Genomic DNA, 18,407 nt, shown 5'->3' on the forward strand with positions numbered 1-18,407 from the left:
CACATCCTATCTCATGTGGGAACTCCAGGCTGCTTCTCGTGTCCTGGATAGCCACATGTGCAGGAAGTGTCATCAACTGTAACAGCTTGTTTAAAAGCTTAGGTAGCAACTGGTATCACTGCAGTGCATCCGCGAGACTGAGAGTTTCATGGGTAGCATGTTTTTGGATGTGGTTGCCCTGCAGCTTAAGGGTGTGCAGGCAGAGAGGGAATGGGTGACCCACAGGCAGTCATGCAGGAATCCCCTGAGTGCATCTCACCTTATCAAATGCCTTCTGGAAATCTAAGTACAGTACATCCAATGGCTCCCCTTTATCCACAGCACATGTTACTTCTTCAAAGAGTTGCAATAAATTGGTTAAACATGATTTCCCTTTCACAAAACCATGTTGACTCTGCCTGATTATCTTGAATTTTACTAACTGCCCTGCTATAATGTCTTTAATAATAGCCTCTAACATTTTCCCTATGACAGATGTTAAGCTAACTGGCCTATAGTTTCCTGCTTTCTGTCTCTCACCCTTTTTGAGTAAAGGAGTTACATTGGCTATTTTCCAATCTAAAAGAACCTTCCCCGTATCTAGGGAATTTTGAAAAATTAAAACCAAAGAATCAACTACCTCACTAGCCACTTGTTTTTAAGACCCTAGGATGAAGTCCATCAGGACCTGGGGACTTGTCAGCCCACAGCTCCAACAATTTGCTCAGTACCACTTCCCTGGTGATTGTTATTTTCTTGAGTTCCTCTCTCCCTTCCATTTCCTGATTTACAGCTATTTCTGGGATGTTACATGTATCCTCTATAGTGACGACCGATGCAAAATACATGTTCAATTCATCTGCCATCTCCTTATTTTCCATTATTAATTCCCCAGACTCAGTTTCTATAGGACCAACGCTCACTTTGTTAACTCTTTTCATTTTTAAATATCTACACAAACTCTTACTATCTGTTTTTACATTGCTAGCTAGTTTTCTCTCGTACTCTAATTTTCGCTCCCTATTAATCTTTTTGTCATTCTTTGCTGCTTTTTATATTCTGTCCGATCTTCTGACCTGCCTCTCATCTTTGCGCAATTATATCCTTTTTCTTAACGTTTGATACAATCTTTAACTTTTTTAGTTAACCACGGATGATGGGTCCTCCCCTTGGAATTTTTCTTTTTGAAATGTATCTATTCTGTGTATTCTGAAATATCCCCTCAAATGTCTGCCACTGCATCTCTATTAACCTATCCCTTAACTTACTTTTTTTATTCGTTTGTGGGATGAGGGCATCGCTGTCTAGGCCAGCATTTATTGCCCATCCCTAACTGCCCTTGAGAAGGTGGTGGTGAGCTGCCATCTTCAACCGCTGCAGTCCATGTGTGGTAGGTACACCAACAGTGCTGTTAGGAAGGGAGTTCCTGGATTTTGACCCAGCAACAGTGAAGGAACGGCAATATAGTTCCAAGTCAGGATGGTGTGTGGCTTGGAGGGGAATTTGCAGGTGGTGGTGTTCCCATGCATCTGCAGCCCTTGTCCTTTTAGGTGGTAGAGATTGCGGGTTTGGAAGGTGCTGTCTAAGAAGCCTTGGTGCATTGCCCTGATGCAGCTTGTAGATGGTGCATACTGCTGCCACTGCGTCGGTGGTGCAGGGAGTGAATATTGAAGGTGGTGGATGGGGTGTCAATCAAGCGGGCTGCTTTGTCCTGGATGTTGTCAAGTTTTTTAAGTGTTGTTGGAGCTGCACCTATGCAGGCAAGTGGAGAGTACTCCATCACACTCCTGACTTGTGCCTTATCGACAGGCTTTGGGGAGTCGGGAGGTGAGTTACTCGCCACAAGATTCCTAGCCTCTGACCTGCTCTGTTAGCCATGGTATTTATATGGCTACTCCAGTTCAGTTTCTGGTCAATGGTAACTCCCAGGATGTTGATAGTGGGGGATTCTGCAATCATAATGCCATTGAATGTCAAGGGGAGATGGTTAGATTCTCTCTTGTTTGAGATAGTAATTGCCTGGCACTTGTGTGGCACGCATGTTACTTGCCACTTATCAGACCAAGCCTGGATATTGTCCAGGTCTTGCTGCCTTTCTACACGGACTGCTTCAGTATCTGAGGAGTCGCAAACGGTGCTGAACATTGTGCAATCATCAGCGAACATCCCCACTTCTGACCTCATGATTGAAGGAAGGTCATTGATGAAGCAGCTGAAGATGGTTGGGCATAGGATACAACTTTGAGGAACTCCTGCAGTGATGTCCTGGAGCTGAGATGATTGACCTCCAACAACCACAACCATCTTCCTCTGCGCTAGATACGACTCCAACCAACAGAGAGTTTTCCGCCTGATTCCCATCGACTCCAGTTTTGCTACGGCTCCTTGTTGCCATACTCGGTCAAATGCTGCCTCGATGTCAAGGGCAGTCACTCTCACCTCATCTCTGGAGTTCAGCTCTTCTGTCTATGTTTGAACCAAGGCTGCAATGAGATCAGGAGCTGAGTGGCCCTGGCAGAACACAAACTGAGCGTCAGTGAGCAGGTTATTGCTAAGCAAACAAAGCTGTTGATCGAGAGTAGACTAATGGGCCTGGTTGGATTTGTTCTGCTTCTTGTGTACAGGACATACCTGGGCAATTTTCCACATTGCCGGGTAGATGCCAGTGTTGTAGCTATACTGGAACAGCTTGGCTAGGTTCGAGGCATGTTCTGGAGCACGGGTCTTTAGTACTATTGCCAGAATGTTGTCAGGGCCCATAGCCTTTGCGGTATCCAGTGCCTTCAGTCATTTCTTGACATCATGTGAAGTAAATTGAACTGGCTGAAGATGGGCATCTGTGATGCGGAGGCCGAGATGGATCATCCACTCGGCAGTTCTGGCTGAAGATTGCTGCAAATGCTTCAGCCTTATCTTTTCAACTGATGTGCTGGGCTCCCCCATCATTGAGGATGGGGATACTCATGGAGCCACCTCCTCCAGTTGGTGGTTTTATTGTCCACCACCATTCACAACTGGATGTGGCAGGACTGAAGAGCTTACATCTGATCCGTTGGTTATGGGATCGCTTACTCTGTTTATCGCATGCTGCTTATGCAGTTTGGCATGCAAGTAGTCCTATGTTGTAGCTTCGCCAGGTTGACACCTCATTTTGAAGTATGCCTGGTGCTGCTCCTGGCATGCCCTCCTGCACTCTTCATTGAACTAGGGTTGGTCTCCTGGCTTGATGGTCATGGTAGAGTGGAGGATATGCTGGACTTACAGATTGTGGTTAAGTACAATTCTGCTGCTGCTGATGACCCACAGCGCCTCATGGCTGCCCAATTTTGCGTTGCTAGATCTGTCTCATTTAGCACAGTGATAGTGCCACACAACACATGTGGGTATCCTCCATGTGAAGACGCGACTTCGTCTCCACAAGGACTATGTGATGGTCACTCCTACCAATACTTTTATGGACAGATGCATCTGCAACAGGTAGATTGGTGAGGATGAGGTCAAATATGTTTTTCCCTCTTGTTGGTTCCCTCACCACCTGCCGCAGACCCAGTCTAGTAGCTATGTCCTTTAGAGCTCGGCCAGCTCGGTCAGTAATGGTGCTGGGTCTGTCCTGCCGGTAGGACATATCCGGGGATGGTGATGGCAGTATCTGGAACATTGTAAGATATGATTCTGTGAATATGACTATGTCAGGCTGCTTCTTGACTAGTCTGTAGGACAGCTCTCCCAACTTTGGCACAAGCCTCCAGATATTAGTAAGGAGAACTTTACAGGATTGACAGGGCTGGGTTTGCCATTGTCCTTTCCGGTGCCTAGGTCGATGCCGGGTGGTCCGTCCGGTTTCATTCTTATCGATTTTGTAGCAATTTGATATAACTGAGTAGCTTGCTAGGCCATTTCAGAGGGCATTTTGGAGTTAACCACATTGCTGTGGGTCTGGACTCACATTTAGGCCAGATCAGGTCAGGACAGCAGATTTCTTTCCCTGAAGGACATTAATGAACCAGATGGGTTTGCCAGTCACTTTTGCTAGCTCCACTTTCATGCCCCAGAATTGCCCTTATTTAAGTTTAAAATATTAGTCTTAGACCCTCTCCTCTCTCTCTCTCAAACTGAATGTAAAATTCAATCACGTTATGATCACTGCTCCCTAGGGGCGCCTTTACTATGAGTCATTAATTAATCCTAGTATAGACTACTTTCCTTTTGGCTCCAGAACGTGCTGTTCTAAGAAACTATTCCGAAAACATTCTATGGACTCCTCATCTAGGCTACCTTTACCCATTTGATTTTTCCAGTCTATATGTAGATTAAAATCCCCCATGATTATCGCCGTACATTTCTGACAGGCACCCATTATTTCTTCCTCTATACCCTGTCCTACCATATGGTTACTGTTAGGGGGTCTATACACCACTTCCACAAGTGACGTCTTGCCTTTATCATTTCTCATCGCGACCCAAACTGTTTCTACATCCTGGTTTCCTAAACTTAAATCATCACTCTCTATTGTGTCAATACCATCATTAATTAACAGAGCAACCCCTCCACCTTTTCCTAGCTTCCTGTCCTTTCTAAATGTAATGTACCCTTCCATATTCAGGTCCCAATCTATGTCATCCTGCAGTCATGGGCTGGATTTTACCTTAGGCGGACGGGAATTCACCACCAATGTGAAAGCCGGTGGTGAACCTGCTTCCACCTAGCCCGGGGATCCGTCCTGCATTTTACGGATCCCCAGGCTTTAATTGTCCCAAGGCAGGACTTCCACCCGCTTGAGGGAGGAGGTCACGCCTCAGGAGCGATGGCCACTGCTGGGACTGCAGCCCAGCCGACGCCAGGAATCCAGGTAAGTTGGAGTAGCCTCACCAGGGGGATCGGTCCTTCCCTGGTGAGGCTGGAGTGGTCGTTTGGTGGGGGGGGGGGGCGTCTTGTGTCCCGGGAGTGGGTTGGGAGGCAAGGGTGGCCCTCAATCAGGCACCCTGTGCCTGACTGCCATGGTGTTGGGGGTAATATATTTGCGTGGATAGAGGATTGGTTAACAGACAGGAAGGGGAGAGCGGGCATAAAGAGGCATTTTCAAGTTGGCAGGCAGTGAATAGTGGGGTACTGCAAGGATCAGTGCTGGGGCCTCAGCTATTTACACTCTATATTAATGACTTGGATGAAGAGACAGAGTAATGTATCTAAGTTTGCTGATGATACAAAGCTCAGTGGAAAGGTAAGCTGCAGGGAGGATGTAGAGAGGCTGCAAAGAGATAGAGGCAGGTTAAGTGTGTGGGCAAGAAGATGCCAAATGGAGTATAATGTAGGGAAGTGTGAAGTTGTTCACTTTGGTCGTAAAAATAGAAAAGCAGAATTTTTTTAAAAGGTGTGTTGATGCTCAGAGAGACCTGGGGGTACTCGTACAAGGAACACACGAAGTCAGCATGCAGGTGCAGCAGGCTATTAGGAAGGCAAATGGAATGTTGACCTTTATTGCAAGGGGATTGGAGTACAGGAATAAAGAAGTGTTTCTAAAATTGTACAGGGCTTTGCTGAGACCACACCTGGAATACTGTCTGCAGTTTTGGTCTCCACATTTATACTTGCACTGGAGGCAGTGCAGCAAAGATTTACTAAATTGGTCCCTGGGATGAGGGGGTTGTCCTATGATGAGAGGCTGAGTAAATTGGGCCTATATTCTCTGGGGTTTAGGAGAATGAGAGGCAATCTAATTGAGACGTACAAGATTCTGAAAGGGCTTGATAGGGTAGAAGCTGAGAGATTGTTCCCACTGGTCGGGGAATCTAGAACACGGGGACACAGTCTCAGGATAAGAGGCCAATCACTCAGGACTGAGATGAGGAGAAATTACTACACTCAAAGGGTTTTGAATCTTTGGAATTCTCCACCCCAGATGGTTGTGGATGCTCCATCATTGAATAGATTTAAAGCTGGGATCGATAGATTTTTGGTCTCGCAGGGAATAAAGAGATATGGGGAGCTTCAGGAAAGTGGAATTGAAGCCCAAGATTAGCCCTGATCGTATTGAATGGCGGAGTAGGCTCAATGGGCCATATTGTCTACTTCTGCTCCTATTTCTTGTGTTCTTGTCCTTTTATTATTTTTGTAACCTCTAGCCTTATCTGTTGCTTTATTCTTAGATTTGTAATCACTGTCCCTTCCTGTCACAGTCTGTTTATCTTTTCCCATATTAGTACCTTTCTCTCTTGCCTTGTCTCTACTCTTTGATTTACTACATCATACTAAATTCAAAGTGATTCCTTGCCCCCACTATTTAGGTTAAAACCCTCTCTACTTCCCAAGTTATGCGGTTCACATAGTGATCGATGGGTGACTGGAAAGCTGTTTCCAGTGGGGTCCACAGGACACAGTACTGGGTCCATTGCTGTTTGTGGTATGTATTCATGATTTAGACTTAAGTGTCAGGGGAATGATTAAGTTTTCAGATGATCTGAAAATTGGCCATGTGGTTTAAAGTGGGGAAGAAAGCTGTAGGATGATATCATGGACTGGTTCGGTGTGCAGAAAAATGGCAAATGGAATTCAATCCAGAGAAGTGTCAGGTAATGCATGTAGGAGGACAAAAAAGGCAAGGGAATACACAACAAATGGTGGGATTATGAAAAGTGTAGAGGAATAGAGGGCCTTTAGAGAGTGTATGTCTACAGATCCCTGAGGTTAGCAAGACAGATAGATAAGGTGGTCAAAGCTATGAGGAAAGATTGGATAGGCTGGTTTGTTTTCTTTGGAACAGAGGAGGCTGAGGGGAGATTTAATTGAGGCGCATAAAATTATGAGAGGCCTAGATAGAGTGGATAGGAAGGACCTATTTCTGTTAACAGAGGGGTTAATAATCAGGGATAATTGGTGGAAGGATTAGAAGGGAGTTGAGCAGAAATGTTTCTACCCAGAGGGTGCAGGGGTCTGGAACTCACTGCCTGAAAGGGTGGCAGAGACAGAAACTCCCATCACATTTAAAAAACGCTTGGATATGCACTTGAGGTGCCATAACCTACAGGGTTCCTGACCAAGAGCTGGAATTTGGGATCAGAGTGGATAGCTCTTTTTCAGCTGACACAGACACAATGGGCCAAATGGCCTCCTTCCATGCCTTAAATCCTTTTATGTTTCGATTTTGAGTATAACATTATGTGAACATTATGTGAAAGAGTGCTGGGGTTTGGGAAAGGAAGTAATTGTGAAAAGAATAGCAAATACAGACTAGGCCAGTAGCAGTAGAAGGAGATGGAACAAAATACACTGCTGTGATTGGAGGAAAGCGAAGTAAATCATTTGAGCACTTGAGGAAAGGCTTGTGAGTACTGGGCTCCAGGTTGTGCAGGGCTCAAGGGTTCAACAGAGAGTAACAGAGATGAGAGTTTGGAGTCTTAGTTAGCAACCCAGCAGGTTTTGGTTGCAATGCTCCTCGAATTGACTTCCCCCACCACTTATGACAGGTGGCACTTGTTTAGAGAGTTTCCTCCCACATGCCAAAAGACTTGCAGGTTGGTAGGTAAATTGGCCATTATAAATTGCCCCTAGTATAGGTAGGTGGTAGGGAAATATAGGGACAGGTGGGGATGTGGTAGGAATATGGAATTAGTGTAGGATTAGTACAAATGGATGGTTGATGGTCGGCGCAGACTCGGTGGGCCGAAGGGCCTGTTTCAGTGCTGTATCTCTAAACTAAACTAAACCTGTTGCAGCTCTCCTCCTCCCTAACCTGAAGAGTACGTCCATCCTCCTAATGACCTCTTGCAATGGGGCCTCCAGTGCAGCTTTAGGGTCCTGCCGTTTTGACTGTTGTAAACAGAATTCCAGTTATCAGCAGCCAAAGACCACCTCCTGTTTAAAAGTGCAGGCTGTATTTAAATCTTGTCAGGCCATCCAGATTCAGCGAGATGCCAGTGGGAAGTGCTGGCAGCTCGCCTGTTTTAATCAAATGAGGCATGAGCAGGCAAATTGCTAATATCACTCATTCATGTTATTCAACAATTAAAAATGGGTTAAAACCAATTTTGCTCCCAACATGTCTTAGGCCTCCACTCAATTACATTAGGCTCTGGCTTCTTTGTGCCCTGTATCTCACTATGTATCAATTCATCATCTATACTATTTGTACACCCATGGGTAGACTTCTCTGGGCTGATGAGTGCAAGGAAGAGATATACATTTTAACAAATCCATTGCAGACACAGCGACACCCACATCTCCATGCCCAACTAAGTTGACACCGATTATTTCCATTGCTTCATCTTCATGTGCTGCTGAGTGCGAGATGTTGGCACATCCTCCTACAGTGGCCTGCAGTCCCCAAGCATTTTGTATGTTGTCTGCTCCTGTAAGAAGAATGCATAAATTTAATTCACAGTTGCAGTATCCAGATCGTGCAATTACAGTCAGTCAGGATTTGTGGAATGGATGATAGTAATGGTAGGTGTAAGGCAGCAAGTACCTCAGATCTGAAACAACAATGTGCTAGTGTGTATTACAGGATGTAAGACATCTGAGTGACTTTGCTTCTAAAACAAATGACATGGTACCATTTGAAAGTCAATGGGCAATGCTTGTCTATTATGCTAGGGCACCCGTGCTCATCTGTGATTCATTTATCTACCTTTTTATTCATCTGAAAATACTAAAATTAAAAAGACTTCCCTTTACATAGCACCTTTCATAACCTCAGGATGTCCCAAAGCACTTTGCAGCCAATGAACTACTTTTGAAGTGTAGCCACTGTTGCTACGTAGGAAATGTGGCATCCAATTTGTACACAGCAACCTCCCACAAACAGCAATATGATCATGACCAAATAATCTATTTCTGTGATATTCATTGAGGGATAAATATTGGCCAGCACACAGGGATAACTCCCCAGCTGTTCTTCGAAATAGTGTCATGGGATCTTTAACATTCACTTTAGAAAGCAGACAGGGCCTTGGTTTAACACCTCATCCGAAAGATAGCACTATTGAAAGTGCAACACTAGGAGTGTCAGCCTAGATTTTTGTGCTCGGTGTCTGGAATGGCACTTGAACCCACAACCTTGTGACGCACAGGTGAGAGCATGAACAACTGAGCCACTCTTAGCTTTGTTGACCTAGTGAGGTTATTAAACTTATTTCAACACTGTAACAGCCCTTCCATTAAGATGGCCTATGAACATTTCTGATTAACCTAATTTTTGTCGGTTATAACATAAGAATAGTAAAGTAATTAGTTCCTTCCTATTGTTGTGTCCTAAATCCCTTAACACATTTTTTTCCATCTACAGGTGAAAAACAACTTGAAGTAGAAATGATACACAGTGGTGATGTCTCAGATTGGAATTGCACTTTGGGAGCACTAGCAAGTATTCATGAGCCTTCAAATTATCATTCCTCTGACAGCTGGCAATCTGCTATAATAATTTATAACAGCGATGACAATCAGACATCATCAGATATTACCTTTGTGACTGTCAACCTGACAAACTTTCCCACCCAAGAAGGTAAATCTAGTTGTTAGCACGTTAGCCATGTGAAGATCTGTAAAAGCCAAATATTTTAAGCTCTGTGGCAAGAGGGACCTGTTCAGGATGGATGGTTTGCACCTGAACAGGGTTGGGACCAATATCTTTGCAGGTAGGGTAACTAGTGCTATGGGTGAGGATTTAAACTAATTTGACATGCAATTGTCCACCAAGAAGGAGCATTAAAAAATATAAATAAGGTGCACACAAAGAGGCCTAAGTTAGTATTGGAGTGCATGTGTGTAAATTCATGAAATGTATTTAATAAGGTCGGTGAGCTGTAAGCACAAATAGCCACATGTGAATATAGTGAATGTAATGGTAATAACTCAGATTGAGCTCAAAAAAGGGAATAATTGGATGCTTAATATTCATGGGTACAAGGTATTCAGGAACAATAGGGAAGGAAAAAAGGGAGGAGGAGGAGCAGTTTGATTAAGGAAAATATTACAGTGACAATTTGGAAAATTGCCCAGGTATGTCCTGTCCACAAAAAGTAGAACAAATCCAATCCGGCCAATTACTGCCCCATCAGTCGACTCTCACGTATCAGCAAAGTGATGGAAGGTGTCATCGACCGTGCTATCACGTGGCACTTACTCAGCAACAACCTGCTCACTGATGCTCAGTTTGGGTTCTGACAGGGCCACTCAGCTTCAGGCCTCATTAGAGCCTTGGTCCAAACATGGACAAAAGAGCTGAGTTCCAGAGGTGAGGTGATATTGACTGCCCTTGACATAAAAGCAGCTTTTGACCCAATGTGCCCTCAAGGATCCCAAGCAAAATTGAAGTCAATGCGAATCTGGGGAAAACTCTCCACTGGTTGGAATCATAACTGACACAAAGGAAGATGGTTGTGGTTGTTGGAGGCCAAACAACTCATCCCAGGACATCACTGCAGGAGTTCCTCAGCGTAGTGTCCTAGACTCAACCATCTTCAGCTGCTGCATCAATGACCTTCCCTCCATCATAAGGTCAGAAGTGGGAATTTTCACTGATCATTGCACAGTGTTCAATACCATTCACAACTCCTCAGATACTGAAACGCATGCAACAAGACCTGGACAACACTCAGGCTTGAACTTTTTTTTTATTCATTTGTGGGATGTGGGCGCCGCTGGCTAGGCCAGCATTTATTGCCCATCCCTAATTCCCCTTGAGAAGGTGGTGGTGAGCTGCCTTCTTAAATTGCTGCAGTCCTTGAGGTGTAGGTACATCAACAGTGCTGTTAGGAAGGGAGTTCCAGGATTTTGACCCAGCGACAGTGAAGGAATGGCGATATTGTTCCAAGTCAGGATGCTGTGTGGCTTGGAGGTGAACTTGCAGGTGATGGTGTTCCCATGCATCAGCTGTCCTTGTCCTTCTCGGTGATAGAGGTCGCAGAATTGGAAGGTGCTGTCAAAGGAGCCTTAGTGAGTTGCTGCAGTGCATCTTGAATATAGTACACACTGCTGCCACTGTGTGTCGGTGGTGGAGGGAGTGAATGTTGACGTTGATGGATGGGGAGCTAATCAGGCGGCCTGCTTTACCCTGGATGGTATCGAGCTTCTTGAGTGTTGTTGGAGCTGCACCCATCCAGGCAAGTGGAGAGTATTCCATCACACTCCTGACATGTGCCTTGTAGATGGTGGACAGGCACTGGGGAGTCCGGAGGTGAGTTACTCATGGCAGAATTCCAAGCCTCTGACCTGCTCTTGTAGCCACAGCATTTATGTGGCTGGGCCAGTTCAGTTTCTGGTCAATGGTGACCCCCCCAGGGTGTTGATAGTGGGGGATTCAGTGATGGTAATGCCATTGAATGTCAAGGGGAGATGGTCATTGCCTGTCACTTGTGTGGCACGAATGTTACTTGCTACTTATCAGCGCAAGCCTGGATGCTGTCCAAATTTTGCTGCATATGGACATGTGCTTCTTCAGGATCTTAGGAGTCGTGAATGGTGCTGAACATTGTGCAATCATCAGCGAACATCCCTACTTCTGACCTTATGATGGAGGGAAGGTCATTGATAAAGCAGCTGAAGATGGTTGGGCCTAGGACACTACCCGGAGGAACTCCTGCAGTGATGACCTAGGACTGAGATGATTGACCTCCAACAACCACAGCCAGCTTCCTTTGTGCTAGGTATTACTCCAACTAGTGGAGAGTTTTCCCCTGTTTCCCATTGACTCCAGTTTTGTTTGGACTCCTTGATGCCGTACTCGGTCAAATACTGTCTTGATGTGGAGTTCAGCTCTTTTGTCCATGTTTGGACAAAGGCTGTAATGAGGTCAGCAGCTGAGTGGCCCTGGCGGAACTCAAACTGAGCGTCAGTGAGAAGGTTATTGCTGCCGTTTAATAGCACTGTCGACGACCCCTTCCATCACTTTGCTGATGATTGGGAGTAAACTGATAGGGAGGTAATTAGCCGGATTTGTTGTACTTTTTGTGCAGAGGACATACCTGGGCAATTTTCCACATTGCCGGGTAGATGCCAATGTTGTAGCTGTACTGGAACAGTTTGGCTAAGGGCGCAGCTAATTCTGGAACACAGTCTTCAGTACTATTGCCGGAAACTTGTCAGAGCCCATAGTCTTTGCAGTGTCCAGTGCCTTCAGCCATTTCTTGATATCACATGGAGTGAATCGGATTGGCTGAAGACTGGCATCTGTGATGCTGGGGCCCTCAGGAGGAGGCCGATATGGATCATCCACTTGGCACTTCTAGCTGAAGATGGATACAAATGCTTCAGCCTTGTCTTTTGCACTGATGTGCCAGGCTCCCCCATTGTTGAGGATGGAGATATTTGTGGAGCCTCCTCCTCCTGTCAGCTGTTTAATTGTCCACCACCATTCATGACTGGATGTGGCAGGACTGCAGAGCATAGATCTGATCTGTTGTTTGTGGGATCGTTTAGCCCTGTACATTGCATGCTGCTTCCGCTGTTTGGCATGCACGTCATCCTGTGTTGTAGCTTCACCAGGTTGACACCTCATTTTGAGGTATGCCTGGTGCTGTTCCTGGCATGCCCTCCTGCACTCTTTATTGAACCTGATAAGTGAGAAATAACATTTGCGCCGCACAAGTTCCAGGCAATAACCATCTCCAACAGAGAGAATCTAACTTTCTTCCCTTGACATTCAAGGACTTTAACATTGATGAATTTCCCACCATCAACATTCTGGGGGTTGCCATTGACCAGATACTGAACTGGACCAGCCATATAAATAGTGTGGCTGCAACAGCAGATCAGAGGCTGGGAATCCTGCGGCGAGTAACTCACCTCCTGACTCCCCAAACCCTGTCCACCATCTACAAGGCACAAGTCCAGAGTGTGATGGAATACTCTTCACTTGTCTGGATAACTGCAGCTCCAACAGCACTCAAGAAGCTCGACACCATCCAGGACAAAGCAGCCCGTTTGGTTGGCACCCCATCCGCCACCTTAAACATTCACTCCCTCCACCACTAGCGCACAGTGGCAGTAGTGTGTAGCATCTACAGGATGCACTGCAGCAACTCCCCAAGGCTGTATTACATTTAATCTCATTTCCATGGCCTTTCATTCTTGACTCCTCAACTACTAAAATGCTGTGTGTGTGAGTAGGAATGAGAACCATGTGTGAAGGAGCATTCATGTATATGTGCGCATAAATGGGAGCCATGTGTGTGAGAATGAATGAGAGCACTGTGTGTCGGCGTCAATGTAAGTACCGTGTGAGTGATCATAAATGTGAGTGCTCTGTGTGTAAGAAAGAGTGAGAGTGCTGTGCATCTGAGAATGACTGGCAACAGTGTGTGTGTGTATGAATTAGGACACTATGAGGATGAAATGAAGCATGTTTGTGACACTGAATGAGAGAACTCTGTCTAAGCATGAACAGGAGCACCATTTTTAATTCATTCATGAGATGCGGGCATCGCTGGCTAGGACAGCATTTATTGCCCAGCCCTAATTGGCCTTGAGAAGGTGGAAGTGAGCTGCCTTCTTGAACTGCTGCAGTCCGTGTGGGGTAGGTACACCCACAGTGCTGTTAGGATGGGAGTTCCAGGATTTTGACCCAGCAATAGTGAAGGAACTGCAATATAGTTCCATGTCAGGATGATGTGTGGCTTAGAGGGGAATTTGCAGGTGGTGGTGTTCCCATGCATCTGCTGCTCATGTCCTTCAAGGTGGTAGAGGTCCTGGGTTTGGAAGGTGCTGTCGTAGGAGCCTTGGTGTGTTGCTGTAGTGCATCTAGTAGATGGTCACTGTGTGTCGATGGTGGAGGGAGTGAATGTTGAAGGTGATGGATGGGGTACCAATCAAGCGGTCTGCTTTGTCCTGGATGGTGTCGAGCTGCCTGAATGTTGTTGGAGCTGCACCTATCCAGGCAAGTGAGCATCAGAGTCTCTACGTGTGTGAATGAATGATTGGCCTTTGTGTAAACATGAATGAGAACTCTGTGTGGATGAGCATGCATAATATCCCAATATTTGTGAGCATGAATCGAAGAAGTGTGTGTGAGCATGAATGATTGCTTTGTTTTTGTAAGTATGAATGGGAGCACTGAGTGTGAATATGAAAGAGAGAACTATGTGTGTGAGCATTAGTCAGAGTCCTGCATGTGTGAGCATGAATGGGAATTGTGTGTGTGTTCATGAATAAGGGCACTCCGTGTGAGCATCAGTGTGAACCCCATGTGTGTAAGCATGACTGACAGCAATCCATGTTTGAGGACGAATAAGAACACTGAGTGTGTGAGCATCAATGAAAATACTATGTGTGTCATCATGAATGGGATTACTGGGTGTGCAAGTGTGAATGGGAGCAATATTTATGTGAGCATGCCCTCTGAGTGGCCTTGAAATTCACCATTGCCCTAACATTTGCTGCCATAAGATCCTTCCTGACAGCTGCAGGCGACGTCAACAATGTATCGCAATTCCCCATGCATAGAACCACCAGGGAAGTCACAGAAGCACTGTACAGAAGGATTGGGGACTTCATTCGCTTCTCCCTGAAGTGGGAACACCAGGAGGAAAGGGTACATGACTTGGCCAGGATAGCGGCTTTCCGATGGTGCGGGGCATCATGGACTGCACACATGTGACTTTGCATTTCCCCCCATGTCAATGAGGAGGAAAACCACAGATACAAAGGCTATCACTCACTGAACATTCATCAGGAGTTCATCTCGGTGAATGCCCGCTACCCTGGCAGCATCCATGACTCTTGTATACTGCACCAATCTGTAATACCAACTGTCTTTGGGCCTCCAAGACACACTACAGGATGGCTGCTCGACGACAAGGGCTACTCCTTCCATACATGGCTCATGATCCCCTTCTGCCATCCCAGCACAAAGGTCAGAGGGCCTTCAATGAAAGTCATGGAGCCACCTGCAACACAGTGGCGTAGTGGTTAGCACCGCAGCCTCACAGCTCCAGCGACCCGGGTTCAATTCTGGGTACTGCCTGTGTGGAGTTTGCAAGTTCTCCCTGTGTCTGCGTGGGTTTTCTCCGGGTGCTCCGGTTTCCTCCCACAAACCAAAAGACTTGCAGGTTGGTAGGTAAATTGGCCATTATAAATTGCCCCTAGTATAGGTAGGTGGTAGGGAATTATAGGGACAGGTGGGGATGTGATAGGAATATGGGATTAGTGTAGGATTAGTATAAATGGGTGGTTGATGGTTGGCACAGACTCGGTGGGCCGAAGGGCCTGTTTCAGTGCTGTATCTCTAAACTAAACTAAACTAAATACCATGGAGCAAGCTCTCAGCCTCCTGAAGCAAAGGTTTTGCTACTTAGATCGCTCGGGGGATCACTCTAGTAAACTCTCAAGAAGGTGTCCATGTTTGTAGTGGTGTGCTGCATCCTCCACAATCTAGCTATTCTAAGGGCCCAGGCACTATCTCCTGGGATCCTGAGTCTACCTCAGGAGGAGGAGGAAGAGGAGGAGAAGGAGACAAGGAAGCAGCCACATCCACCATGAGAAACTGGACAGAGCAAGAGGGACTTCATTGTGCGGCTTTGCTTCAGTTGAAATGTGCTCCCCCAACCCAACATGGGCCCATCCCTAATAGTACAGCCATAGTAGGCTCCACATCATAAAGTCCCTTTGGTCAACATCATTCAATGAAGCCACACCTCAATGATGGAAAATAAAACAGAACTAATCACCCTTATGCATCCCTTTAGTTCCTGTCTGGTGCATGCCCTTGCCTGGCCTAGTGCTTCTATCAATGCTACGCCTTTGGCTGCTGCATGGCTAGTGGAAGGCAGCTGACTTTCACTGGTGGAGACTGCAGATCGCTTGTATGATACCCTCAAGCAGCTCTGGGTCTTGAGGGCCCAGATTCAGACTGCACCACCTCAGCATGGGCCAGCTGGCTAAGAGGCAACAGCAGGGGCACTGGCGGAGTGGCAACAGTGGGAGCACGAATGCTATGATCCTGAGAGAGGACAGCAGGTTTGTACACCAAAGGGCCACCGTGACTCCCACATGCAGCACCTCAGCAATCCTAATAATCATGGAGGACAGATTGCTGAACTGCTATCAGAGCCTGCATGTCTCATTGAGCACTGAGATCCGCACCTATGATAGAAGCAGTCTGTGTCTGCGTGCCAGCAGCCAGCGATCTCATGACGTCCATCTGATGGTATGACAAGCTTAGATAACTTAGACCAAGAAAAACGGTTCCCATTAACTAATGGTACAAGGACTAGGATACACAGATTGAATGTTTTGGGCAAAAGATGCAAGGGGAAAATGAGGAAGAACTTTTTTACGTAGCAGGTAGTAATGACCTGGTGCACGCTGCTCACAAGGGTGGTGGAAGCAGAGACAATCAGTGACTTCAAAAGGAAATTAGATGGCCACTTGAAGGAATAGACATGCAAGACAATGGGGATCGATCGGGGGAGGGGGACTGACTGAAAGCTCCGTGAAGAGCCGACATGGACTCGATGGGCTGAATGGCCTCCTTCTGTGCCTTATATGACTTTATGATCTTTGACTGCAGTACTGAGACATTGGAAGGCAGTAGTGGAAGCTGAGGCTGCGACCAGCAGACACTCTATCAGTGGTCAGTCTGGCCGTGCTGCCATGGAGGTGTCCACCCCTGCCACTGTGGAAAGGATAGGCTCCAAGCTCTAAACGATGCCCTGTACTATGGTGGAGCTGTACTCCTCCATGCTTCGAGCCAGTGTCTGTAAGCTATGTGGCAGGCCTGCCAATGTACCAAGCATCTCAGCGTGCATCATCATCAGCGTTTTCCTGTAGTCCACCCCAACGAGGTCCTCATCTGAGCCCTCTGCAGCAGAACTCATTGACCTGGCCTGGGTGTAGCCGACTCGTGCCCAGTGACTTGCCAACTGCTGATCCTGACTCTATGGCCGGAATTTTACCCTAGGCGGATGGGAGCCGTCCACCAACTGAAAAGTTGGTGGCGAATCCGCTTCCGCTTGGCCTGGGGATCCGACCCATCTTTTGCGGGTCCCCGGGCTTTAATTGGTCTGAGGCGGGACTTGCACTCACTTGAGGTAGGAAGTCCCACCTGATAGAGCTGCCGGTCAATCAGCGGGCCGGCAGCTCTCTATCCCAGCAGTGCCACGGGTGTGGTGGCCACTGCTGGGACTGCATCCAGCATTGTGAAGTGGAGCCCCGGAACGCAGATAAGTTTCTGCTGCCTCGCTGGGGTGCTCAGTCGGGCTCCGGCGAGGCAAAGGTGGTCACCTGGGGGGATGGGGTGGTGTGTTGGGGGTTGTTGGGGCATCAGGGGCAGCCCTCTGTTGGACACAGGGTGCCCGATCATGGGGCCCCTCCAGGACATCAGAGAGCCACCTGCTTTTAACAGATGGCTTTTCTTGGGCCTGGCCACCCGACCAGCCATGGGTAAATCCCCGTGGAGGCGGGCGAAGGCCCTTAAGTGGCCGTTAACTGGCCACTTAAGGGCCTTGATTGACCTGGGGCGGGCGGGCAGTTTTTTGCTGCCGCCGCCCTGCATACAGTGGCAGCGAAGGCGGGAGAGGGTCGGGAAGGGTTCCCTGAGCCTCCCGCTCCATTTTACGCCACTTCCCCCACCCCCCGCCACCATCCCGCTCTTTGGGGGGCATAAAATCCAGCCCTATGTTCGCTTCTAAGTTACATGCAGACTCTTTCTGAGCTGATGGCTGTGAGTGTAAGGTTAAGTCATGGTGCTTCTTCCTCAGAGGTCTGCCGTTGCTCTCGCTCTTCCTCATAATGCTGCACTGGCTGGTCAGGCGATAGTTCTTGACTATCTGAAAGTACAAAAGCATAAGGGGAGAGCAGGCGTGAGGGAAGAGCAGGATGGGGAGGAAAGCAGGAGATTCACCATCATTCCATCTGCAGTTTATATTTCATGGCACCTTTCAAGAGAAGGGTGTGGAGTTACTGGGGAAGATACATAAGGCAGCAACGTACCATCATCCTTGATGGCCTCGTCAGTGCCAGGTGCCGCTGATTCTGTGGCATTGGTCCCGATGAACATTGGACCATCCCCTTGAGGGTGCTGGTCCTCAGCCAACCCTGTGGGTCTCACGCCTGTTGTGTTCCACCTTCTGCAAGAGAGGGCAGAATGTCAGCAACTGTGAGTCAGTGTGTTTGGGTGATGTGCCTGCCATAGCTGAATAGCTGTAGGTTTGCAGAAGCTTGGAGTAGTACTTGTGTGGCTGGCATGATTGGAAGGTGTGTGTGGATGTGGTGCAGTATAAGGATGTTAGGGGTGAGTCCTAAGTACCAGGGAGTGCTGCTGGATGAATTATGGGGTGTGGTGCATTGAGCAGTATGAGAAGTGCTGGAGTGGTAGGTGTGAGATGTGATATGCGTATGAATTCACTCACCTTGACCATCTGAATGGAGTCTTTAAACTTCTTTCAGCACTGCTGCCATGTCCTGAGTGCAGCACTCTAGGCATTAAACACCCTTGCCAC

At 47.1% G+C, this 18,407-nt stretch overlaps 1 protein-coding gene across 1 annotated transcript in view; it reads left to right on the top strand.

Moving 5' to 3' along the window:
* idua (alpha-L-iduronidase) overlaps positions 1-18,407 on the top strand; it is a 361,720-nt gene that overhangs the window by 311,695 nt on the left and 31,618 nt on the right. Inside the window, exon 9 of the mRNA XM_068041727.1 lies at positions 9,260-9,475. Within this exon, the coding sequence (XP_067897828.1) occupies positions 9,260-9,475 (216 nt within the window). The remainder of the gene's footprint in view (positions 1-9,259; positions 9,476-18,407) is intronic.

Source organism: Heterodontus francisci, chromosome 1 (genome assembly GCF_036365525.1).
Source record: "Heterodontus francisci isolate sHetFra1 chromosome 1, sHetFra1.hap1, whole genome shotgun sequence".
In the NCBI taxonomy this organism is placed as follows: Eukaryota; Metazoa; Chordata; class Chondrichthyes; order Heterodontiformes; family Heterodontidae; genus Heterodontus; species Heterodontus francisci.